Below are 27,735 nucleotides of genomic sequence, written 5' to 3'. Positions count from 1 at the left end.
CTTTGTTTTGAACTCAGCAAATGTCATATCGTCTTTATCGTGGGTAACGTGTATTGCAAATGGTTTAAATCTTTCAGGTAGTCCTTTTAAAACCATAGCAATCAATAATCTATCACCTAAAGTTTCACCTGCATTGCAGTCCTGTAATGGCGGCCTCTGCTCTGATGACATAGTCTGTGACAGTCTCTTTCCTCTTTTTCTGAGGCGATGTCAGCGTGGTGTACAGGCTTCCCCTTTCCAGCGTAGTAGTCCCTCAATATTTCTAATGCTCTTCTCCCATTATCAGGGGCATCTCTCATAATCAGTGAGAGGCTTTTATCGTCCAAAAATTGGGATTACCTCGGCGTAAGCATCAGCGTTCTTCTTACCGTCTGCCGCTACTTCAGCCTCACTGTTCGGTTCCTTCAGAACAGTGTCTTTTAACCCCAACAAGTGCAAATATCCTAGCATCTTAGTTGGGTGTCCAGGTACACACCGGCTCACTCCTTGGTGGCTGCTTATCGGGGCCTGGAGCCTGGGGCTTGCTCGGGCCACTTCGGGGGTGGGGTGATGAATGATAAGACGATGTCAGAGGAATTGGTGCGCAATTAATCGTCACTCACCAATCAGTGCTTCTGCTCTCTACACACCGTTCGCGCGATCGCAAACTGACAGTGAAAGCAAAAAAACAAGCAGAAATTCAAACGCAATTTTAATATGTCACATATTGTGTCACGGCCAGGCGGATCAGCTGCACGCTGATCAGCCCTCTCTGTTTCTCTTCTCTCTCACCGGGGCGGAACTCACTGTGGGTTCACGCCTCGGCCCACGCGTTAGTGAAGTCAAGCTACAGCAAGTTTAGTTAAGAGTGTTTTCCTCTGTGCGTCGTTCTTAACCCTGTCTCCCTGTCTACAGAGCTTCCTGGATTTTTCCCCGTGTGATTCCCGTGTGGCAGTGTCGGAGTGTGAGCCTGTGATCGTGTGAGTGGATATTCTGAAGAACGCATGCTTTCCCTTGGACTTCCCTGGAGACCCCTTCTCCCCCCACTCAGCTGTATATAACACCCCCCCGCACATTCTTGTATATACACCTGGTGACTTGTAAATAAACCCTTCTTGTGAGCATCAGAACCGGAGTCCTGCGCTTGAGTCCTCCTCCAAACCGTAACATATTGACAGTGGCTCATCGATGCCAATGGCATAATTACTCAGCTACATTTTCGAAAGAATGCAAAAGCATTGACATATATTTTTCCTTCCTATGATAGCCCGACGGGCAGGGCTGAGATAGATTTTGGTAGCCCGACTGGAAAAATCGCTAGCCCCGGGACGTCGGCCCTGTAAAGGAGAACATCAAAAGCCTGATACCGGCAGGCCTGACAACAGGCGTTCTCTAGCATATCGAGACTATCTCTCCACACCATAACATATTCCATATGTACGGGGTACGACCCCCCTTGGTTGTGGCACCCGTACATATGGAGAGATAGTCGATAGTCTCTCACTAAGAGAACCAAGGTTACACTGTAACCATACGATGTATCACTCCTGTAACACCTGTAACATTTAGCAGTCGCCTCATTGTTCTGACATACAACAAAATTATTGACTTGACTACTTTAACTCCGAAATGACAACACAGGCACGGCTTCTTCAAGACGGGCGCTTCGCTGCATTTATTGAACGCCGTGAAAACTACAAACATAAAACACAAAGGCTTTAAGCGCTTCAGTCTATCAAAAGTAACACTTGTGCTTTAACAACAAAAATTACCTCGTGGCCGCCTGCCACTTCGGAGGTCTTAGAAGAATAGCTTTACAGTCTTGTGCATTCTAAATTAAAACATAAAATAATTAGAACACCATACATTACAAATTTTCACAATATTACAATACAGTTATGGCAAATGACAAATACCTTGTACCGCTGGTAGACTAACCAGGCCTTTGCAGATAGCTCGCTGAACTCCTTAGCGTGATTATTAAACGTGGGCTCACAGCCTATACTATCACGCCCAAACCTCGCGATAATAGCGGTGTAACAAAACTTGTTCTTTGTGACAAGATAAACACACCCTTACAATATTGACCGCAGAAACGTACAAGCAAGAACATTTTAACTGCTGGAACCATCTATTAAACTTCTTTATACATAAGCCATTTCTGTGACACTTACAACTACACACTAACTACACAAGATTTGCACTAAACGTTGCAAATCTCTCACATCTCAAAACACCGCCGCCACTCCTAAAACTTCCTCTCGTTTCTTAACAACTAAATGCCATGTTTTGATTGGTCGACATGGTACATTTTTCTACCAATGGGAAGGGGTGGGGGGTGTTCAGAGAGTTTAGAGTACCTTTGAGGGTTTTCCTTATAAAACGCAGTTTTTACCATTTCTTCCCGCAGTAAATATGAAGAGCAATAGTATTCAGGAGGAAAACCAAACATTGCATATTTTTTGATCATAACTCAACACAATTTAAAAACTGCTATAAAGTCCACACTTTTTCCATCAATTGTTCCGTCTGTCCTGCTCCAATGGTTGGAGATGTGAGATGTGTACGTTGTCATTAACGTGACTTCACTCCTCATCAGCCATGCCGCTTTGCTAGCTAAAACACCATTGTCGGCACATAAGGACGCTGTCATAGCCTGTCAACGATGTTGATTAGCTGCGTATACACAAATGTGAATCGCATCATTGGCTGGACTATGCGATAAGGTGGCATCGTTCTAATCCCAAATGGGAGCAGCCAGTCACTTACTGACTAACACTGCAAAACAGAATTGTTAAAGTTTTACTTTAATTTCATTTCAGGTTAGATTTTTTGTGTGTGTGCGCAACGCAGATTTTTTCTGCGCCGAGACTGTGCCAACAGTGCACAATTGTGCACGCGCACAGCTTAGAGGGAACATTGCCTACAACAATACAGAGAAAAACCTAGACAATCAGACGGCCCCCTATGAGCAAGCAAACACTTGGTGACAGTGGGAAGGAAAAACTCCCTTTAAACAAGAAGAAACCTCCAGTAGGACCAGGCTCAGGGAGGTGTAGCCATGTGCTGCAACCGGTTGCAGATGAGTAACTTTTTTATGGCCACACCCTTGCATGAAAATGTTGACAACTGTGTAACCACAGACACTTCTGCAGATGTCGTTCCTTGTTTTGGGTGCATTTGAATGAGGTTTTCAGACCTTCAGCAGTGTTGTTTCACCTTGTTTTTACCACTGAACAAGAGGCACCAGATGAACTTCACTTGTATCCAGTAATCAGGAAAAACTTTACACAAAAACAACTGTGAAAATATCTCCAAATGTTTGGCTTTGTGTTGTATTATGTCCTTAAATTATTCAAGCAAAGATGTTTTGAGAAAAACTGTTTTTCCATATTCACTCAGTGTACTGACATTACAGAAGCATTACTGTCTAAAGGAATGCCCCAGCATGGCTCCTAAGTATAAACATGTTATTTTGTTGTGGTAGAGCAGGTCATTGGTAATGTCTTTGTCAGTAAAAAGGCTGTAAAACTCACAATGATTCAGACCTCTAGCTAGGAATAATTTAAGGCAGCCGCTTTTATGATGTGATCCACACTGAAAACTAACAATGCAGTGCTTCCTGGTTCGAAACACAGTATCTCTTTTATTTTCAGTTTTTGTAAAGTCATCAAATGGCACCTTTTTTGGTTTGTTTAACATCTACACTGCGACCACAAGCCCACAAAGACACTTATTTAACTTTGTACTGAGCAGTAATACAGGATCCTTGTAAGTTTGGAAATTCATGCATGCACATATTTTCTGTGTGTTAGGAATTAGTTCATGGTTTCTCTCCAACCTAAACCAGTTGCCTTTAAGCCCAGCAGGAATGAGAGGCACTGTTGTGGTTTTGAGCACAATGAGGTCATTTATTTTATCATCAAGCCTTCGTGCAAAGAATGTTTTCATGATTGTAACAATGGGAGATTTCAATCAATGAGAATCTGAAAACATGTTACAGCCGTTTTTTATTCCCCTGGTTGTTATGTCAACTCCCAGTGTATCTGCAGAACTGTCTTCAGTCTCTACTTTTATGCAGTTTCTACGGTAACAAAATCCTCTTAAACACCAAAACCAGGTGTTTATAATTAAGTCAACCACAAAAACTTGGAAAAATGTGGAAGTGACTCATCATAAAATCCATTTTAACTTAAAAAAAAAAAAGCCAAAAATGTGATTAAGTAATTGAACTATTAAGAGTAAACCATAAACTAAGGTTTGGAAGTATTTAGTAGCAGATTTGAAGATCACAAAATGGTTTAAACCAGGGGTGCCCAATCCCAGTCCTCGAGAGCTACCGTCCTGCAGCTTTTAGATGCATCCTTGTTCCCACACACCCGAATCAAATGAATGGCTTGTTATCAGGCCTTTGCCAAACATGATGGCATGCTGAAGAGGTAATCAAACCATTTGATTCAGCTGTGTTGGAGTAGGGATGCATCTAAAAGCTGCAGGATAGTAGCTCTCGAGGACTGGGATTGGGCAGCCCTGGTTTAAACCATTAGTTTTATCAGTGGCCTGGGGTGATTTACAAAAAGTCTAACAGAGCTGCTAAAACTGTTAAGCTGACAGATCAGCAGTTTTATACCAGGCTGTCCTTATAGCAGTGTGACAAAAAGTCACCAGAAATTAATTTTCTGTGCAATTTTTTCGTGTGGATGGGCACAATGATCAACAATAAAGACAAATCAAGAATCTTGAACAAAGTTTTAAAAGAAGTGGCAAAACTGATCCATCCATCCATCCATCCACCTTCTTCCACTTATCCAGGGCCAGGCCACCTCCACCAGTTTGTCCAGGGGAGCACCAAGGCGTTCCCAGGCCAGCTGAGTGATATAATCTATCCAGCGGGCCTCCTCCCAGTGGGACATGCCCAGAACACTTCACCAGGAGGCGCCCAGGAGGCATCCTTTCAGATACCTGAACCACCTCAACTGGCTCCTTTCAATGTGGAGGAGCAGCAGCTCTACTCTGAGCCCCTACCAGATGCCTGAACTTCTCACCCTATCTCTAAGAGAGAGGTCAGCCACCCTTCAGAGGAAGCCCATTTGGGTTCTTTTTTGACCTCCTGAATGACTTGTTGATGTGTTCTTGGAGTAGTCCAGTCACTCCTGGGAAGGGTCTCCACTCTTCCAATTATTCTCCATTCTTGGATAATGGCTCTCACTATGGTTCTCTGGTGTTCCAAAGTCTTAGAAATGGCTTTGTAACACTATCCAGACTGCTAGATGTCCATGACTTAGTTTCATCTGTTCCATCATCTGATCCTGAGTTTCCTCAGATCATGGCTTTATGTGTTGCTTTTAAGTTCTTTCACTTTGACAGATTCTGTTTAAGTGATTTCTTGACTCAACAGTTCTGCCAGTATTTATGTTGTGTGGCTGGTGAATTTCAATTTTACTTATTTAGCATTAAATCACAACAACATTTGCATCAACACACTTTACATTGTAAGGTAAAGCCTGTACAATAATACAAAGAAAACACAGAAACCCCTATCAATCATATGACCACCTTTGACCAAGAGCTTTGGTGACAGTAGGAAGAAAAAACCTTTTTAACAGGAAGAAACCTCTGACAGAACCAGGCTCAGGGAGGGGCATCCATCCCCTGTGACTGGTTGGGGTGAGGAGAGAAATTGTACTTAGGTTTCCATGTAGATTTGGACAGCCCCCCCCCCCCCCCCCTTAATAAATGATCTCATCATTTAGAAACTCCATTCTGTATTTACTTTATGTATGTTTTTGTAAACGTAATTGTTTTTTGGTCTGAAAATATGCAAACAAAACCTAAGAAATCAGGAAGGGGACAAAGAGTTGTCTCTACTTTCTCAGACATCTGAGGTCTTTTAACATCTGTTGGACAATGCTTAAGATTTTTTATGTGTCTGTTGCGGCCAGTTCCATCCTCTATGCTGTTGCATACTGCAGCAGGAGGTTGAGGGTTACAGATGCCAACACACTCAAGAAACTGAAATTGAAACAAGGCCAGTAATGTTGTGCAGATGGAGCTGTAATCTCTTAAGTTGGTGTCGGAAAGGTGGATGTTGTCCAAGATGAGGACAATACTGGACAACACTTCCCACCCACTTATGATGTGCTGGCTAGTCACATGGACACGTTCAGTGAGAGACTGAGTCTGAATGCACCACTGAATGACACCGGATAGGATGCCATTCAGCGGTGATATCAATTGGGTATCTCTACTTTGTCTTACGTTTACATTTTATCCCAACAATCCACATGTTCTACTCCTTACATTCTCAAAACAGGCTTGCTATTTTAGGTTTAATGCAACTGACGGAAATTAATATTTCACGTCGAGTGTAGCTAGTGATCATAAAGGGAGTAACGTGTCATAGCAGGTGGTTTCAAATGCAACATTTCAGCTCAGCAAACTTTTTGGTGGGCAGGTTGCCACACTGTGTTTCTGCTAGCTACAGGTAAAGAAGCTACATGTAACTCATTACAGAGTAATGAGCAGTCAGAATTAGATCGCAGTGAGAGGCGAAAACCTCCATTTTTGGTGTTACAAAACGTCGTGTAAATCAAAAAGTAGTAGTAGTAGTGGGTGGAATAGAAGCATAATTTTTGTACTGGGTGAATCAGCAGACTTTGGTGAACTTTCAAGGTGATATTCAGGGCTCTCTGAAACTCCATATGACAGAGATATGACAAGAGAAGAAACGGCTTCATTTTCAGAGTTCAAAACTGAGAGAAGGACAGATTTCCACCCCTCAAACAAATGTAATCTATGAGTCAACGGTATGATAATTGTAAAAACTGCTTCCACCATGAGTGTCAGCAGTGTCTGAAGATGAATTGGCACAAGCCTCGTGCGTCTTCATTGAATAGTTTAGGTCAGGGGTCTGCAACCTTTAACAGTGAAAGAGCCATTTGGACCCGGTTTCCACGCAAAAGAAAACACTGGGAGCCACAAATAATTTTTGACATCTAAAATGAAGATAACACTGCATATATTGTTTTTTACCTTTATGCTTTGTGTTAACAACTAAGGTGTGTTGCTTATGTAATCCTTTAAGTGCTACAGAGAAAATTACATTCTATTTATGCAATTAACACATTTTGAACTCTTAAAGAAATATAACCAAAGGAAAGACACCCAGCTGAACTAAAATTATCCATGTAGCAAACAAAAACTGTTGTGAGCCGCCACCCTTATATCGCCTGTGGGCTTTTGGAGCCTTGACCTGACTTTAAAATAATTGGGAAAAAAGCACAATGCTGCTAAAAAAAAAAAGAAAAATAGATATTTGCAAATTCTGCCTAAATATGTATTTTACCTGGTTAATGTGTGTGGCGGGGCATGGTCTGCAGCGCCACTGCAGGGGAGGCGACGCACCTGAGCAGCACCCGCAATCACGCCTCGCCGCCTTAACGTCTGTGCTCTCTATGCTGTTATGTTGGTGTGTGTCGGGCTGTGAGCTGAAAAGCTACAGCCGACTGTATGCGTACAGCAACCGTGTGTGAAAAGTGGTCAATAAAGAGATGCTGAAAAGTTTGTTCATGGAAACATAGTCGGGTCTGCCGTGATATGTTTACAATAAGACTTATGATCCCGAACCTCTGTGCACAGTGTCTGCAAATCGGGGCTGTACGAAGTGACTTTCATCTTTACGCAGGACTGTAAGCTGTCATCTGTGAGGCGTGAGCGGTGTTTGTTTTTAACATAGTTCACGGTGGAGAATAGCTGCTGACATAATGTGGATCCAAAGATCCATAATTGGCCTACCTGGGGTTGAAAGTCTTGATAAATGCACGGCGTTTCAGCGGGTATACCGGCTTCCGCGAATGTGACGCTTATTTTGAGCGATGAAAAAAATAATAGAATATAATTCTATTTTTATATTTCAATATCACAATAATCCAATTTAGAACTACAAGTTTAAAAAAAAACCCTAACATAAATAAAATACACTTCAGCTAAATACTTCTAATTTATTTTCCCAAACCACGCGGAGCCGCACTATAACGACTAAAGAGCCGCATGCGGCTCCGGAGCAGCAGGTTGCCGACCCCTGGTTTAGATGATATGACGATTTGAAAATGCCTCTCATTAGAGAATTCCAGCGGTGATTTTGAACAAACTCCCCATTGAGTTTCTATGGAGAGTTTTCAGACTTCGTGTTGCTCTGAAGCGATTTGATAAAAATCTGTAACTCCCACAACAATGATAGTGACATTGTCTGAAAGCCAGCAAAAATACCTACATTTTGATGTATAATTTGTGGAGGTTGAGTGAAAATTGAGCGAGTAGCAAGAAGTTGTTCAGACATGAGGAGGAAGTTCAGAAACGTCCAGTGGCCACTGTTAGCCAGCTGCATAGCAACCATAACAACACATGTATTTTCTGAAAAAAATCACAATGATGCAACTGAAGACTGAAAGTGGCATTAAATTAAAACGGTAACAGATATGAAAAAACTGAATGATACATGAATAGCCAAATAATTTGAGAACATTTTAAAGTTTGAATGGAGTTTCTACGTGAAAGTATGAGGATGTAGTTAAGTTTCAAAAACAAGCAAGTTTTAGCAGAACTGTGGAAATTTCCCATTCATTTCAATGGGACAAAAAAAAGGAAAAAAGCTTAATATTTTAATGGTAATGGTAATGGTAATGGCGGATATGTAAAGCTAGCTCATATACACGTAATATAATGTTTGTTTGCTTCACAATGAACGAAATACAGTCCAGTGGTTATTGGATTCCCAAGCTAAGTCAAACAGTATCAGACTACATCCGTCATTGTGTGTGACATGTCGGAGACTAAGGAGAGCAGTGGAAGGACAAAAAGTGAAAGATGTCGCCACAGAAAGAGTCGAACACTCTCCGCCTTTCACATACTGTGGTATGGATGTTTTCAGCCCGTTCCTAACCAAACACGCAAGAAAAGAAAAGTCACGCAGGTGGAGTATGGGAACGACAAATTCGGACTGTGAGAAACGTCCTCAACGCCACACTTGCTCTCGCAAAGAGACGACTCACCGATTCATCGCTCAGAACCTTTCTCTATGAAGCAGCTGCAATAGTAAACAGCCGCCCGTTGACGACAGGCAATCTCAATGATCCTAACAGTTTGAAACCAATAACTCCAAATCATCTCCTAACTATAAAAACCACAACAGCTTTGCCTCCTCCAGGACAGTTTGTTAAAGAGGATCTGTATGCTCGGAAGCAATGGCGTCAGGTAGAATAGAATAGAATAGAATAGAATTCAACTTTATTGTCATTGCACATGCACAGGTACAGGGCAACGAAATGCAGTTTGCATCCATCCAGAAGTGCTTTAGTGATATAGATATATTACAATATATATTAGCAATAATATAGATATGTGAGTATATTACAGAAATGGGTCTATTATGGTATGTTATAATGTACACGGTATGAAGTATGTTGTGAATATTCTATAACTATAAGTATGTACAGGCTGTAGTGAGTACAAGCTATGTACAGGATATGAACAGGATATAAATATGAAAAACTATACAGAATATGAAATAAATAACTTTACAGAATCTGGGATATACAGCTATACAGAAATGGGAACTATGCAAGTTGTAAACAGTTGTAGGATTAAAGATTATCGAATGTACAGAATGATTATTTACACAGAGCTATACAGTAGTGCAGTTAAGATAAGTGAGGGTGTAGATAGTTTCTACAGAGGCTATATAAAGTGCTAGTGGTTGTGAGTGGTGGTTCAGTCCATGTTATTATTGTGTTTGAGGGTACAGTTGTCCATTGTGGGTGTGTGTATGTTCAGTCCATGAGTTTAACGTGGGTCAGATGTCAGGAGGCAGAGTTCAGGAGTCTGACAGCTGTGGGGAAGAAGCTGTTCCGGTACCTGGTGGTCTTAGTCCGGAGGCTCCTGTGGCGCCTCCCAGAGGGCAGGAGGGTGAAGAGTCCATGTGATGGGTGACTGGGGTCTTTGATGATTTTCCCAGCCCTTTTCAGACACCGCTTCCTGTAGATGTCTTTTATGGCAGGAAGTGGTGCTCCGGCGATGCGCTGGGCAGTTTTCACGACCCTCTGCAACGCCTTCCGGTCCGAGGCAGAGCAGTTCCCGTACCAGACTGTTATACAGTTGGTCAGGATGCTCTCGATGGTGCAGCGATAGAAGTTCACCAGGATGTCTGAGGACAGGTGGTTCTTCCTCAGAGTCCTCAAGAAGAAGAGGCGCTGGTGAGCCTTCTTGACCAGCTTGGAGCAGTTGGTCGTCCAGGTGAGCTCCTCGGAGATGTGGACTCCCAGGAACTTGAAGCTGCTCACACGCTCCACAGCCGTCCCCTTAATGTGGATGGGTGGATGTGGGTCAGCATTCCTCCTGTAGTCCACGATGAGCTCCTTGGTCTTCTCGGTGTTAAGCAGCAGGTTGTTTCTGTCGCACCACTCAGCCAGACGATCCACCTCCTCCCTGTAGGCGGCCTCATCGTTGTCACTGATGAGGCCAATCACCGTGGTGTCATCTGCAAACTTAATGATGGTGTTGGAACCATCAGCAGGTCTGCAGTCGTGGGTGAAGAGGGAGTAGAGGAAAGGGCTCATCACACAGCCTTGTGGTACACCGGTGTTCATTGTGATGGTAGATGAGCAGCGGTTATCCAGCCGGACATGTTGGGGGCGGTTGGTCAGGAAGTCCAGTAACCATTTGCAGATGAGGGAACTGATACCCAGGTCTGTCAGTTTCCTGATGAGTTGTGAGGGGTGGATTGTATTGAATGCTGAACTGAAGTCTATAAACAGCATTCTGGCGTAGGTGTTGTTGTTGTCCAGGTGTGAGAGGACAGAGTGCATTGCGATGGAGACTGCATCCTCTGTGCTCCTGTTCCGGCGGTATGCGAATTGGTGGGGGTCCAGGGTGGGGGGGAGACAGGATTTGAAGTGTGCTAGGACCAGTCGCTCTAAGCACTTAGTGATGATGGGGGTGAGTGCTACTGGGCGGTAATCATTGAGGCAAGATGGGTTGGAGTTTTTGGGTATCGGGACGATGGAGGTGGATTTGAAGCAGGCCGGTACCACAGCGTGGGCCAAGGACAGATTGAATATGTCTGTGAGCACTCCAGGTACAATACCTAACAGAGCAATTTTGGAGCAGATGGAAGAGAGAATATCTTCACAACATCAGGGTTCGGCAGAGATGGCATGCTGCTAAAATGAATATGTAAGTAGGTGACATAGTGATGGACAAGGAAGAAATACTGCCACGATCCCAATGGAGACTTGGTAGAGTTGTGGACACCATAATAGATAAAGACGGACTTGTGAGAAAGGTCAAAGTAACCTTTGCAGACAGAAACCTTAGTAAAAAGGGTGAACGTTTGCATGTATTATATAGTTTAATAGAAAACGGTTAGACCACTGTAATGAGCGGTTAAGATGGTGTTACATAAATAACATGGTAATTGTTTTATTTGTTTGTCTAGCTCTTACGTTGGTTCGTTGTCTGATACACGGCAAGGAATAATAAAGGTCATTCAACAGCCATCAGTTCTGGCCTTCTCAGTTCGACTGGATGCTACAGTAATAGTAATAAATACCAAAAGTTCTAGCTGTAAAGAGCAGAAATAGCAGAATACTGTAAAATTTGAATGGTGAAAATAGCACAAAAAGTGGGGAAATAGTTAAAGGCCAAAAAACGTACGGAAGCAACTAGAACTAGAAAAATTTGCATTTCCTGCGAAAATGCTGTGTGGATACTGTAAAGCTGAAGCTGTCCGCTAAAAACTGCTGAAAATAGCTGAAGAAGCTAAAGTCAGTATCTGAAAAGTTGTTGAAATTGCAATATCTTCGCAGACGAATAACAACGTAGCAAAAAATATAATAACTTTGCAGAAATGGAGTTACTTAGAAGAAACATAATAAGTTTGCAAAACTACTATATTAAAGGAGAATATAGGAGAAACAATCTGCTGAAAACAGCTGAAGAAGTTAAACTGTGCTGAAAGGATGTGAAGAAACTGAAAATTCTGCTGAAAAAAGGTGAAGCAGTAGAAATTTTTGCTGAAAAGAGGTGAAAAGCCAAAAATTCTGCTGGAACGGGATGAAGAAGCTGAAATTTGTACTGAACAGAGGTGAAAAAGTTGAACTGTCTGCTGAAAAGAAAAGAAAAAGCTGAAAATTCTACTGAAAACAGGCCAAGAAGCTGAAAATCCTACTGAAAAGAGGTGAAGAAGCAGATCTTTAAACTGAAAAGGTGTAAAGAAGCAGAATGTTGGGCTGAAAAGAGGTAATGAAGCTGGAATTTTTTTGCTGAAAAGGGGGTGAAAAAACTGAAAATTCTGCAGAAAAGGGTTGAAGAAGCTGAAATTTGTGTTAAAAACAGTTTAAAAAGTTTAAATGTTATCTGAGACAAATGTTGCCATAAGTCAGATTCGAACCCGGGCCTCCCACTCTGAGAACGGCTGCTCATCCTACTGAGCTAAAACACAGCTCACCCCGGCAAGCAAAATCAGTGACCACACTGATAATGTGGTCCGTTCATTTCAATTGCACCAAAAAATTGCATAGAAAATGTAATATCTCAAAAAGTATAGAAGTTTTGAGCACAAAAAGTCATAGCAGGAAAGAGCAGAAATAGCAGAATATTGTAAAATTTGAACAGTGAAAATAGCACAAAAACTGAGGAAGTAGTTAAGCGTAAAAAAAAAAACGTACAGAAGCAACTAGAATATAGTGGAATAAAGAATCCGGTCATTAAGTGATGACGTGATGAATCCTACTTCCGGGACTAAAGTAGTCTGAGTTTAATATGGCTTTCGTGTTGTTAACATGTTTAATGTTTTGTATTTTCTTCTATTTAATCTCAAAAAGCTCCTAAAACAGTCAGTGATCACTGTTGACCTCCCTCGGCTTTTATTACCGCTAATCATTTATTTAAGCTCAGTTTTTAAAATAATGGATTGCATAAAACCTTAGGATGTAACTACAGCCCAGCCCACACAGCAGTATATGAATGACTAACCTCGTATTGTGGATGGATTTTCTCAGTTGTTCTCCTGGCTGAAGTTTGACAGCATCCTGCCATGCGATTACATTTGTTCCTGACCACCGAGAACACTCACATTAACTTTTATCGAGTGGAAAAAAAAGTTAGCTTGTTTATATTATGCTAACATAGCTGTGTCGCTAGCGGTCACGTAGCACATCATTATATACCAGCTAGCCCAACTTCAGTAACCCTACAAACGTCACTGCTGTTTAGTTTTCTGTCTTCATTTATGCTGGAAGTGATAACAGAGGTGTACATTTTAATTTGTTTCCAAAACCCCGCAGTCAGGACATGCTATATTGTATTTAGATAGAAGCTAGCGAGCTAACTTCCTGTTAACTTCTAATTCCGTTAAATGTCATAAATTCCGTTTTCATGGATGCCTGGATGTTAAACTCAATTGTTACACCTGGTAGAGCAGAACGCTGATCATTTTATGAAAGATGAAAGACTTTAGACAGTTTTTCAACTCTCAGTAATGCCACAGTGATCGTTTGATATATGGACCTGCAGCGGAGTTTAGGCCCAGACACGGCTAGTGACGTCAGACTTAACGACCGGATAAAGAGAAACAGGAACTCAATAGTTTGAATGCCTGTGAGACATTCACACAACTAAACTGGGAAAGACTAACCTAAGCTCACGGGGAACACAGCCATGAGAGACAATGCAACACTGAAACAGCGAAACACAGGGCTTAAATACACTGGGGAATAACGAGGGGAATGAGACACAGGAGGAGGGCACAGCTGGGAGAAATCAGACATGATGAGACCAAAGGAAGCAAAACTCAATACATTCACCTAGGACACAGACCTTCAAAATAAAACAGGAAACTCACACATGCAAAGATACAGACCAAGAAACATGGACTTTACACAGAGGGAACACACAGGCAGAGAAGACTAAGCACAGAATAGAAGGGGCACAGAGAAACATGAGAGGCAAGGGATCAATACCTAGGAACCATAGAATAAATTACAAATGAACTTGACATAATACAAAAATCAAAAACTGAAAACGCTGTGTCAGGAGATCCAGGACCCTGACAGAAAGGTAAATGGCCTGCATTTGTATAGCACTTTTCTAGTCCCTAAGGACCCCAAAGCGCTTCACACTACATTCAGTCATTCACCCATTCACACACACACATTCACACACTGGCAATGGGAAGCTACACTGTAGCCACAGCTGGCCTGGGGCGCACTGACAGAGGCAAGGCTGCCAGACACTGGCGCCACCGGGCCCTCTGACCACCACCAGTAGGCAAACAGGGGGTTAGTATCTGGCATGCAGCCAGGAGGCAGCCTGGGATCAAACCACTGACCGAGTGGCTGACCTGCTCTGCCACCTGAGCCACAGCCACCCAAGCAAAGGATCCAAAGTTTTGCATGGTGATGTATGATGTCATCCTCACTCACAGGGAATGAGAGGCGAGAGGAATCTGTGTACGTACTGTGTATATGGAGACACTTGAACACTACGCTTGAAAAAAGTTCTTGGCTGCATAAATAAAAAATGACTGCCTCAGGGCTGAAGGCTTTGGTCACATTTTTACATTTTGCTTTGCATTGCCTCTGGTGTTGTGTAAGACACTGAACATTTTCTGTTATTTCTACTGGCAAGACTGAAGAACACACAGTGTGCTGGCTTGTTGTTCCATTCAAATGGAAAACTCAGAAAATAGCTGCACATGTGTCTGCTGCTGGAGCAGCACTAATCAGTGGCAAATGATGGATGATGAGACTCACAACAGCTCGGATGAGTTTGGCATAATGTTTTGTTTGTGCAAAGGCTGCGTATAGGAACACGAAGTTCACTTTAAAAAACACTCTTCATTGGAAAATTTACCAGTGTGGAAACTTTTGTGACATGAGTAACCTAAAAGTTAATAAAGACAATGGTGATTGCATTGTGTGAACTTGTAGATATGATGAAAACAGCATTACGCCTTGGCTCAAAGTTGTTTGTACTATAAAATTATGTTGTATTATTAATTTGACTTACAGGTGTTTGTTTATCCAGACAGATACAGACAGTAATGAACCAGCAGCTGCAGAAAACACATGTTAAAAACACCATTATAATTTGGCACTGGTGTGGAATAGTTTGGTTAGGTTTAGGCACAAGCAAGGACTTGATACGGTTAATGAAGTGTTTATGGTTTGGATTAAAAGAAGTAGTACATATTAACCCTCCAGGACTTCTGTTTTCATGGTTAAAAAAAACAAAAAACAGTGAAGGCTCAGGAATGTTATGGTTACATGGATTTCCCATGTTGACGTGGAGTAATGTGGTGACGCTTTTGTTCACTGTGACCTGGCCTACAGACTTTGGGGAAACATAAATACATCATCTTATGTTCTCCTTTGCTCCTGTCATAATTAATAAGGCCACAAGACGGTGTTATTGCTAACATGTAAATATACAGGCACTGTACTATGTTGCAACCACATACTCTATATAAAAGATGGACTGGGTCACTATTGTGAAACCCATTCTACAACCTTCTATAATAATGGATATTGGAAATCACCATAAAGCTGGGGTTTATACTACAATTCACCCTGTACAGTTATGAACCAGGGAATTATCTATAGGGATACAGTTAATATGTAGTTATTTATTGAATTGGGCTGTAAATTTAAGAATTAAAACGTGCTGAAGCTTGTAGGCGATCGTGGCTCAAGAGTTGGGGGTTCGCCTTGTAACCGGTTCGAGCCCCGGCTTGGACAGTCTCGGTCCTTGTGTCCTTGGACAAGACACTTCACCCGTTGCCTACTGGTGGTGGTCAGAGGGCCCGGTGGCGCCACTGTCCGGCAGCCTCGCCTCTGTCAGTGCGCCCCAGAGTAGCTGTGGCTACAATGTAGCTTGCCATCACCAGTGTGTGAATGTGTGTGTGAGTGGGTGGATGACTGGTTGTGTAAAGCGCTTTGGGGTCCTTAGAAGCGCTATACAAATACAGGCCATTTACCATGAAGCTGGCTTAATTTTGTAGCAGTAGATGATGACATCTGGTCAACGATATAAAATTAAACTTTTTTCCTGTCGGGGCTGTTATAATCCCACATATCTCTGATAAGATCTGTATTTGTGACTTCAAACACAGGCTGTATATAAAAAATGGATGAACCTTCTTGTTCTAAAAGTTGAAGGAAGTGTGAAAGACTTAAATCTGCATTCTTTCTAATGGCCAGCAGGGGGGGACTCCTCTCCTGGCAAACAGACATTTGGCCGAAGAAACAACTACTAGAAACTTCTTGCTTAGTGCTTCAGTAGACTCTTTCCTGATGAATTTACTGTCTCATTCACTGATGTAGATTACTGGTGAATAAAACGTGATGTTTAGATTTGAAATTGTGATCAAAATAGAGAACAAAGACAATTATGGGTTTCTGATTATGTGACAACTCACCAGCCTATGAGCTACCTGTGTGCCTGAGTTTTTCCAGCAGAAAATGCCCAGCATAAGACTTCAGAATGGAATGGGGCTTTGGAGCGTGATGTCACGGGGATGGGCATGGAAAGGATTTTGGCCTGATGCGCCATTTTCTGGGGCCAAACAAAGCGCAAGCGAAAAAGAAGCGAAAGCACACACGACAGCCATGGTTCGTACTTGCTGTGTGGTCGGCTGTAATGTTTGATCGCACGACTGGCAAAAGAATAAGCTTGAGAATGGTTTGTCTTTTTATTCTTTCCCAACCTGGAAGCAACATGAGGGAGCTCATATAGCGGACCTTACCAAACGAAGGCGTCTAGCCTGGATAGCAGCCGTGAGACGAGCTGATATGCAGTTCTCTTCCATCTCCAGATATCTGTTGGTGTGCTCCAGACATTTTCATTCCGGTAAGTTCTATATATGTTCATATCACTCTTTATAGCTTAATAATATTATTGTTTGTGGTCTCGGAGGTTATAGAAATTGCGAACAAACATCGACTGGAGACATACATGCTATGTAACGATTCGCTAATTCTTTCGCACAACTGTAGGGAAGCCTGCCTATGAAATGTATGTAATATCTTGCTCGATTACCAGTGAGGTAGTTTGCATCAATTTTACAATTATGGACACATAATATGACAACGAGATTTTAGCAGTTCATTGATAAATGTATAACATTAATTGTTGTGGGGGGTGTAATTACGAAACTGGTTCGCAGTGTAAACGCTTACTCCACAAACAAGATACGTAAAGATATCGGGGTAAGACAATGGCGTCAAGTCATCGGGGTCTTTACTCCACTGCCGTATTTCATATGGGTCCACATTTGCGATGCACTCTATTTTTTTGCAAGTACCACCACTTCGCCTCTGGATGCAATCGGTCTGTATACTGTCCATTTTCTTTTGACCTCCTTTTAAGCATGTTTCTTGTAGTCGTCGTTCCAACACAGTGTTTGTTTTGATTCGTGGCCCTGGAAGATGGCACCGCGCTCCCACAATAGATTGCGGCGTGACGTCAACTCCAAAGCCCTATTTCACTAATCAACAACTGACATGATGGCTGTGTTCATCCTTTATTTACAGTCTTTGCTTTCAACACAACCTGCTAACGTTATAAGAATATCTTCATCACTAATGATCATTGTTAGCAGACACAGGATTCTCTTGGGTATTTATGAAGCTTGGCCTTGCTCCATGCTTGCTCAAATCTTTTGCACCATTTTCATGCCAGACGACTGGGAGGAGACTAGCAATGCTTCTTCTGCACCAGAAGGAAGCACACTGTCACAATCTGGCGAGGGCAGACTGTATGAATTGATGAGAAGGACCCAAAACACAGACTCCAAGGAACAGGGAACAAAACTTGAATGTTAATAAAAAGTGAGCCGTTTAATGAGGCTGGTAAAAAAAAAAAAAAAAAGGTACAACAAAGGGCAAGGCAAACTGAAGTAAAACTAACATTAACCTAAACTGAAAGAACTAACCAAACAACAGGAAAAACTTGGACATGACCTCTAGAAACATGGCATGGAAAACATGACGTGAACAACAGACAACCTGACAAAGAATGACCAGAAACACACAGACTAAATACACACAAGGGTGATTAGGGGAAGTGGAAACACATGGGGAAACAGCTGACACTAGTCTGACATAATGAGACAAAGGAAGCAAAGCTGACTACACTGACATAGGACACAGACCTTCAAAATAAAACAGGAACATGAGATGCAGACAAGACAATATAAACCTGACAACATAAGACAGGATGAAACAAAAAGGGTGAGGGAAACTTAAATACGGGGGAAGAAAACACAAGGAGTCTAATGACCAAATGAACTTCGCTAATCTAATGAACTTAAACATAAACAACATCCAAATAAACTAAAACTTAAAACACTGGGGCAACAGACCCAGGAAACTGACACACACGCATTAGGAGAATTGAATACCATCTTGAGAGTGTCTGATTAGCAACAGCTCCATTTTTCAGCATGATATTGATCCAACACTGCAGAGCACTATCAGTTACAGATTGGCCTCCCCAGAATCTGGACCTCAACATTATTGAAGCAATGTGGGATCATCATCATCATCTTAACACAGAATAGAATATCAAATGATTTGAATAAAGAATAACTGTTACCTCAGTGCAATAGATGGTGCTTAGTGCAACCATGAATCCACACATCAACTTTTTGTAAACACATGTTCCTTTATGGCATAAATAAATATATAGGCACATATGCAGTTTTTCTTACCCTCTGATCTAAATGTGAGAAAGCCCCTCTTAACACATGTCCATAAAACAGTCTCAGTTTGTGGGAGAAAATAATAATAACAATTAATAATGAATGTTTGTTTTGGTTTTTTTAAAGAACCAACAACCCAGAGTTCACCCATGTCTAAACCCAAATGCTCTCTACATCACAAACTACATACAAACTAATGTCAGGGGACTGTGCTGCTAGGAATAAATTCACCACAGTGCAAAGATGATAATGAGATAAACACATAAATTCAATTTATAAGAAAGGAACTTAATATTTGGAGTTCACATTGAATCTCTCTGTCTCCCCGGTGGGTGTTTCCCTTAAACAGCAAGTCTAAGTGGGACAAAACCTTTAGTCTCTGACGTAAGTGCAGAGGAACGGAGCTGATGCCATCTATTGATTAGTTCCACATTCCTGTTATTTGGAGGCTCAGGACACAGTGTACTTCTCAAAGAAGTAAATGTTGAGGATGAATCTTCTATATGTTCCTCATCTGTGCACATGTGCAATGCCTGTTGTGGGTGGGGGGTGAAAATAGAGTGGTTCTTACAGCTCACAAAAGTGAAATCTGTTCAGGGACTGCTTTATGAGAGTTTGATCCAAAGATCGACTGGAAAAAGCTGCAGTGTGGATACTTATTAGAAGCACATGTCCTGTTTAAAAGTCAGTACATTGCCTGCTACAACTCAAAGTTTTACTTGGTATTTCCTTAGTAATCTCAGATACCCTGACTCAGGGTCCCTGAGACCTCAGTTGTTTCAGAATTACAACAATGCAGAACTGGTATGTTGGGTGTACAGCTAAGCTTCAACACATTTCACATTTTTTTTCTTTACCTGTGATCAAAGTTGGGGAGAAAAGCTCATAGTGCTATGTTGCTCACTGGCACCATCCAGTGGCTACAATTTAAAAAATGGCACAGGTCATGTGAGTCATACGTTTCTGGGTGACTGACTCACGCTTGGATTACGAGTTCATGGCATTCATCTGGCTGGGCTTTCTATAGTTTCCCTTTGTTAGATCATTAAGAGCATGAATTTCTTATAAATGGCTGTGACGTCTGCTTTGTGGATGAACTGGTAGAAAACATCTTGTTTTAAACCTCCCGTCTGGAGGCTGGCCACACATGACGCGAATGATCACTTACCTGCAGCTGATCAAGCCTCATCGGGGAGCTCTTTAACAGTGTGGCTGAGCGCTCCTCGGGGTGTTTAGGATTTCCAAATCTTCTGTGAAGAGGGGGAAGAAGCGTGGGGCTTTTTCCTGGCTGAGGTTCAGATAACTGTTGATGCTACACAAGGGGCTTCAAGGCATGAGAACCCCTGGCTGCACTGGGACGGGACTCACTGAAGTCTGGGAAATAAACATCCAGAAACAGCACATCCACACCCTGACTTAAATTTACATTCCTTATAGTAATATGGTTATTTCCTGCGTTTGGTCAAATAAAATACAGGTGTCATGTATTTTTACTCTTCCATTTTCCACACCTGGGAAGTAATATATCAAGCCTTGAGGAGCCTTAAAGTTGCTTCTCTCAACAGAGCCACACAGTGGCCAAACCCTTACACTGTTACAATACAACTATGCCAATACTTTAAAATATTATGTTATAATAATCATTTACAAACTTCTATACTGTTCAAACAATAATATGAAATGGGTTTTTTTAAATTTTATGGACAGTGATGTTTGTGGATTATTTTCTGTTTCTTTTATCATTATTATATTTCTTTATAATATTAATTTTTGTTCTCTATCTTGTATTTGCTTTGATTTTTTTCTGTGCTAATTTCTTTTCTTTCTTTCTTTCTTTTTTTTCTTTTCTTTTTTTTAAAACAAACAAACAACAAAAAAAACACAAAACTATGTTTATTGTAAATAATGCCTGAAGGACTGTGTGTTCCAGAAGTGGAGCAGACGGTCTGTTCCACTTCTGGTGGCATCTGAAACTAAATCACTAAAGAAAATAGAATAGTTATTACATGGAAACAGAATTGATTCCTATTAAAATACAGCAGACATTGGTGTATACGAACTGTTTTAATATTAAAATAGTAAAAACAACAACTCTACTTAGATTAGTAAGTCTACAGATCAGAAATAAGGCTTTTCAGTTTAATGCACTGCCAGACTATAATGTATTAAACTGCGACCCCTAATGGCCTGAAAATGTAACGACCTCTCTGCGCGTTGTCCTGTTCTGCCGTAAAAATGACCACATTCTGACTCCTTCACTGGCTTTCAGTTAGCAAAAACGAAAAACACACAAAGTCTTAAAAACGGAAGGCTATGTTTTTGTCGTGTTTCTGAAAGCATCAGTGCTAACAGTTAAATAAAGTGAACTGTGATGAAAGTACACATCCACTATAATCACACTGGAAAAACACCTGTCAGACTGCTTTAAATCAGGCTGTACTATAGTTTATTAGAAATAAAGTTTTTAGTTAAAAACAGGCTTTATCATGCGCGTGTCTGCTGGTAAACCACAGCACAGTTTCAATTGACTAAAGCCTCTGACAGGCGTTCCTCAACATTTGCAATTCAAATAAAGCTTTTGTCAAGATATGCTTCTGCTGTATTGGGCAGCTAAACGTAGTCATCTTTAGATATGTTTTTTTGACAGTCTGGCATAAACTATCAGTCCTAAAAAAAGACAACCTCCTGATTACAGACTGATAACTGTCACTCAACAGATACTAGAGATGCTCGCTGAAATGGATTTCAAGTTAAGTGATTTCCATGAAAATGATCTCAGTGGAGCACACTGGCCTGCTCATTTGTATGATGTGGAGAAAGTGGCACTGCCTACAGAAGATCTTCCTTTGAGAATAGTGGGCTTTAAAGACAAAATGTTCATTCTACTAAAAACAAAAAGAAAGGAAAAGGAAACAGTAGATGCAAATGTGTGTCACATGTTTCCTATTAGCAACCTGTGCCACTGACAGTAAACAAGTATGCTGCATTTCCATGATGGTGATATGTGTTTTGCATTTGCACATTTAACTATCTCTATTGTGTTTAACTCTCTCTATTCTTTTCTTTTGTAAAGTCATGTAATCTCAGTAGCACCTTGAGAAACAAAGGAAACATCCAAAATCAAGGAATAAAACAATGCTGACCTCTCTCATCATTTGACCACAAACCATGAAACTGAAAATCTGGTATTTGTGTTTATTCTACTTATTTATTTATATTATATAGCAGAGATAATACAAAACACACATATACTGTACCAGACATAGCTAAAAGGTCATTTCCAACCGTCGCTCCTGGATGGAAAGAATTTATTGTTAATACTAAGCCATAACATCTTTAGTTCCATCTCCTTTTGTTAGGTTTCTTCCTATCAGGAGGATCAAGCTTTCCAGCCTTAGAGTTTCAGGAGTTACACCTCATGCTTTTGTTATGTGTTGAACCAGTCAGACCTGAACAGATCGGGGGGGGGGTCCATTGTGTTTCCTTTCATGAACGATGTAGAACTAGCCCAAAGTCAGTAAGGCCACAGAAACATTTACGTGTAGAAGGAGGCATGAACAGTGACTGGGTCACAACAGTATGGAACAGTATAACTATACAACATTTACAGCATTCATTTTTTCCCTGGTGTTTTTTTTCCGCAATCCCTATCTGCAAAGAAAATCAGAATTGCATGTGCTGGTGTGACATGACATCGTTGATTGGGGCAAGAATCCAGCAGGGTGTAAAGCATAGGTTGAGGAAACTGAAATAACCTAAAACAATTTTTTTTATTGTAAGGTCAATAGATTAAGAGTATACCAGATAGGCAGTTGACTGAAACACAAATATAATTCACTACTGCAACACAACCGGTATAAAGTGTTGTAATGTGGTCCTCGATTTGTTACCAGGCTGTTTTTAGTTTGTTACATTTATCAATGGAAACAATGCTAACCAGCTTAGCTGATAACAAAAAAAAGCTATAAATAATGCAAAAAAGAAACAGTTTGTATATTATATACAGAACTGATCACCTTTATGTTTTCAGACTTACAGTCAGCCAAAAAATAAATAATAACAAATATTTGTGACCGAGATCAATCTAATCTCAACTTTCTTTCGTTAGTATTGACCAGTGACCCACATGTTTGGTGTTTCTACAGGTCAGACTGCAGAACTTCCCAGGTGGTTGTAGCTAATATGGTAAACATGGAGGGTTGTGACATGCCGAAGGTAACACACTTAACAAATACTCCTACTTTGAAATCCCAGGCCTCGCCCAGGGAGGGTGTGCCATCACAGTTCCCAGCTACTTCCACTGGGAGATGATGTGACAGCAACAAAAGGCAGCTTTATAGCGTGGGTGGATTCTTAAAGGTTCAGTTTAGAATGGGACATTTCAAATGATGTACAGTCCTTATTCTAGCTTACATCACAGATTAATAGGGTGCTCTCCAAACCACCCAAAATAACTTCCCTCATCACCTGAATGTAACCAGAGTGCCATGCCTCCTTTAGCATCCCTAACCTTGATTCCACCCCAAATAGATTTGTTTTTTCAATTTAGGGGCAGAACGCTTACTCGAATGAGAAGTAAAAAGGGAGAAAAAAGGAGAGCAAAAAACAAACAGTCCCAGTCACTCTTATTTCACTCAATGGCTTTAGTACCTACATACAACAGTCTAATTTCATACACCACGTAATAAGCAAATATCTAATTCCAAAGTCTTTGCAGTGAAAGCAGTACCCTTCTATAAAACATTCGCTATCATTTACCAATCAAATGGGCTCTGATCTACATTTCCTTCTCATGTTACGGAGCTATACGCAGGATCATGATTTGCTGAGCAGGACGTCGCGCTCTCCCCCAGTTGGTTGGATTGTACACGTCAGCAGTCAACAAGTTGAACCCAACATGTATCACAGTCCTATCATCCTCTTCCTGGTAGTATCGTGTTGACACAGTACAACTACTTCGGGTAAGTAAAACAAGCTAACAACGGACAGTTAACTTCCCTTTTTCTTAACCGCTAAATGTACACGTAAGTTTTATGAAGTTGGTCAAACCGCTTGCTTCTACTTTTCCACACACAGGTGTTAAAAACAAGCGGCAGGAGCGACTGTGTAACAAATGACACGGCTCTCCTCTGGAAAGCCCTCGACATCTTTTTTAGAGCAACCGTCAGGAAGCGTTTGACACACGGTTCAAGAACTGTCACGCGACAATGGAGCGTTCATGAGGAGGAGCGCGAGGACGCAATGTTGCACGGAAGTTTGTGGCGAAGAGGCGCGCGACAAGGTGAATGAACGCCACTGCTATTTAACTCCGGAGTGTGTTTTTACTTAAAGAAAATGAGGTTTCGGCTGCTCAAGAGGAATCTGCTCGCGCTTCTCGGCATTTCATTCGTAGTTGTTACTCTTTTGTTTTCAACACGCGTGTTATTAGTTTCTGATGACACAAGCGGACCCGGTAACACCGTAAAAAAGAACCCGGGCGTGAGCTCTAGTGACCCGGTAAAGTTGAACTTCAGGTCGCTGTCAGAGCTAACTCAGTCCGTTTACAGTGCCAACTTAAAGCAGTCTGTTTACAATGCAGACAGATTTCCAGGGGACCCTCGGCTGGTGCTGGTTGTGCAAGTCCACAACAGACCAGAATACCTCAGCCTGCTTATCAAATCTTTGGCCAAAGCTGCTGAGGTCCACAGCTTCCTCCTCATCTTTAGCCATGACTATTTTTCAGAGGAAATCAACACAATTGTTCAAGGGATAACTTTCTGCAAGGTACTGCAGATTTATTTCCCCTTCAGCACTCAGCTGTATCCCAGAGAGTTTCCTGGGCAGGATCCACGAGACTGCCCCCGAGACATATCCAAGGACAGGGCTCTGGAAACAGAATGCCTCAATGCAGAACACCCCGACTCCTACGGTCATTACAGAGAAGCCTTCATCACTCAAACCAAACACCACTGGTGGTGGAAGCTGCACTTCGTGTGGGAGCGAGTGCAGGCGATGCAGGGCTACAGTGGCTATGCAGTATTTCTAGAGGAAGACAACTACATCTTACCAGACTTTTTCCATTTTTATAAATCAATGATCGAGTTCAGAAAAAACAACTGCCCAGACTGTGACTTGCTGGCTTTGGGTAACCATAATGGCCTGGATGGTTTCACCGCACTATCCAACAAGGTGTTGACCACAGGCTGGATGTCCACCAAACACAACATAGGCATGGCCATCTCCAGGGAGGTGTACTACAAGCTGATGGGGTGCAACAATGAATTCTGCACGTACGACGACTACAACTGGGACTGGACTTTGCAGCACATCTCTGGAACCTGCATATCGAAGCCCCTCAAAGTGGCGGCAGCACTGGGCTCCAGGGTTCTTCACACAGGAGACTGTGGACTTCACCAGAAGGAGAACTGCAGACCAGAGTGGGCCGCGCAGAAGGTTGACGAAGGACTTCAGAAAGCTAAGGCCGGCCTCTTTCCTCCATCACTTGTCCTCGATGGTGCAGAACCGGTGGCGCACAAAGCGCACATGAAGAACGGAGGATGGGGAGACATTCGCGATCACATCCTATGTAATAACTACGCCAAACGACTCTGAACTGCGACTTTTTAACATTCTACAGGTGTGCCATCTGAAAAAGACTTTTTCAGGCTTTTTAGGGGCTGCATTGGGTTGTCTTCGCTTTCAGTGTTTTGTTTTTGTTTGTTTTCTTTTTAAATGATCACCCCCCAAAATTGGACCAAATCACATCTAAACATACTGCATTGTTCAGCACAGTAAAGACAATATTTTTTTTCTTAAATTACCAAAGATGTATGGGTGCCAACACCTTTTGTTGAAATTTGTTCTGTATGCTGCCTGCAAGCTCAGTTCAACTGAATGTCAGCAGCTCTCTGGGTTTCCTACAAGCCACAAAATTAGACTATATATATATTGCACTTTGTTGTAAACTGAGAGTAAACCATATCCAGAGTGTGCACATACGCACTGTCATTTCTGAATTTATTTGCGAATTCTGTAACTTGGAGCACTGCACTCATTTATTTACATTTACATTTCAGTTTGTTGCAACATGATTTTTACACTGTTATTATCAAACGTTTGAAATTAAATGTTTTTACTCATGTGCGTCTTTGGTACGTTTTAAAGTAAAGACGCGTATAATTCAGACTTACAGCTTTAATCAAAGTGTGAAAGACAGTACATGAGGAACGTTGCAGCATCATCTTACAGCAGATGTTTGTAAGCTAGCTGTTGGAATGAATGACTTTGTAAATGGAATTTTCTTTGTAACATTCAGTGTCTGTCTGATATAAATGGGGATCTCTCTTTTGGGGTGAAAATGACAATTTAATCAGTTTCCAACTCCCTGACTTATTGATTCCCAGTTGTAAAAGCAGGAGGTGGCTTATTCTCTTTCTGATATGCAAAAGTGAACTATTTGGAAGCAGGATCAGGGTCTTGTAATGCTGCATTTCTACATTAGCACCTTTTTATTGTTGACAAAATGGACTAAATGATAATGTAATTATCTGTTATGGTTCTATAGAAAAAATCTTTTTCAAGTGCAAATGTTGGGTGAATAAAACTAGGTGTAATGATACATTTAGTGCCTTTAAGCTGACCTAATATGCCTTTTCTGCCTGGCCTTCTTTTAGAATAGATTTTAAAGCTGTATTGTTAACATTGTTTTTGACCAGAAATTCCAGTAATGCAGAATAACATTTGTTTTGATAGTTTATGGTCTTTGTCCATTCGATATTTAGGGAAAGTGAAATGTGAATGTTGCTTTTTACCAAAATGTTCAGTCTGTAGTTTGTAAAGAATATTTTTACACTGGCATTGTGTATACTATAGGTGTAATACCTGGTGTGATCTGGTTTTGGTGCACCTCTGTGTGCTCTCTAACAACTGAAATGAATGTGATAATGAAATGATTCCTACAGTACACACAAGTACTTTATACACAACACTTTATCTGGTGTATGTGTGTGTACCTGTTGTTTTGCTGATTCCTGACTTGCTGAGAATGAGACAAACTATTTTTTTTGTCATTGTTTTTATTATGTTGATATTAATGATCTAGCTCATTGCTCACTTTTGAAGGATGATGGGAAAATAAAATAAATGTTATCCCTTGTGACACTTTTCTTTTACACTTCTAAACATACTGCCATTAATGTATTCACTAAATAATGCTTCAGTTACAACCAGTTATTGTAATTGGTTCTTCCGGGAAACATTCCTAAGAATTTAGCGCTACATAGAAGTATGTCCTACTGGTCAGTGGGCATTTATACATATTGAATGTGTTTTTGTACTGGTCATCAAATAAAAATGGCAGCGTTTCAGACAATCAAAGATCAGTGTGTATGCCATGGGTGTCTGTTTTTGTTTGTTTTTTTTTAAAGGTTATTCTTGGGAAAGTGATGCTTTGCATATACTGGAAAGGTATTTCCAGGAAATTGTTGGAATATAATGTAACACCTTGAAACCATTAACAAGGCACCTCGGCAGATGAAATAACCCCAGGTGGAAGGTCACATCTTAAAAAGAAGCTTATTGTTGCATCTTTATAGCCTTTGTAGTGTCATGCTAAAAAGTGATTTTGGGGATTTGCCAAACAACGGATTGCTGTTATTTAAACTATTGTAATTCACAGATTCCTCTATAATTTGCATTATATACATCGTTTTGAGCCAGAAAGTATATTCTTGTCACAAGGTTATTTGTGGCTAGTCTGCTATTGCCAAATAACTTCATTTTGGCAATAAATTAAAAGCGGCATTGATATAAAATAGATTTTTCAAGAGAGATCTGGTCAAAAGGACATCAGAAATTCGACAAATATAACAGATATGTTAAGTGGCCAAAAAAAGACTTGATTAATTACGGTGTACAGCACAGGGGTCCAAACTGCAGAGTCATTCGGATACTTGCAAAGCAGGTTTTCTTAGTTTTAAATATAACCCACTTGTAAATCCAGGTGCCTGCAGCTTATTTACCAG

The 27,735-nt window shown here is 41.2% G+C and overlaps 2 protein-coding genes across 2 annotated transcripts in view; one reads left to right on the top strand and one right to left on the bottom strand.

Moving 5' to 3' along the window:
- LOC309688559 (uncharacterized protein) overlaps window positions 1–27,735 on the bottom strand; it is a 137,624-nt gene that overhangs the window by 52,741 nt on the left and 57,148 nt on the right. The gene's annotated exons all lie outside the window — the stretch shown is intronic.
- On the top strand, window positions 23,377–27,088 carry LOC309688554 (alpha-1,6-mannosyl-glycoprotein 2-beta-N-acetylglucosaminyltransferase). Its single transcript, XM_082504357.1, has 2 exons — window positions 23,377–23,694; window positions 23,810–27,088. Exon 2 carries the CDS (start codon window positions 24,068–24,070, stop codon window positions 25,322–25,324), a length of 1,257 nt encoding a protein of 418 aa, XP_082360483.1. The 5' UTR covers window positions 23,377–23,694; window positions 23,810–24,067; the 3' UTR covers window positions 25,325–27,088.

Source organism: Aulonocara stuartgranti (genome assembly GCF_965226115.1).
Source record: "Aulonocara stuartgranti genome assembly, chromosome: 15".
NCBI classification, from domain to species: Eukaryota; Metazoa; Chordata; class Actinopteri; order Cichliformes; family Cichlidae; genus Aulonocara; species Aulonocara stuartgranti.
This window is presented reverse-complemented; position numbering and strand designations above follow the sequence as displayed.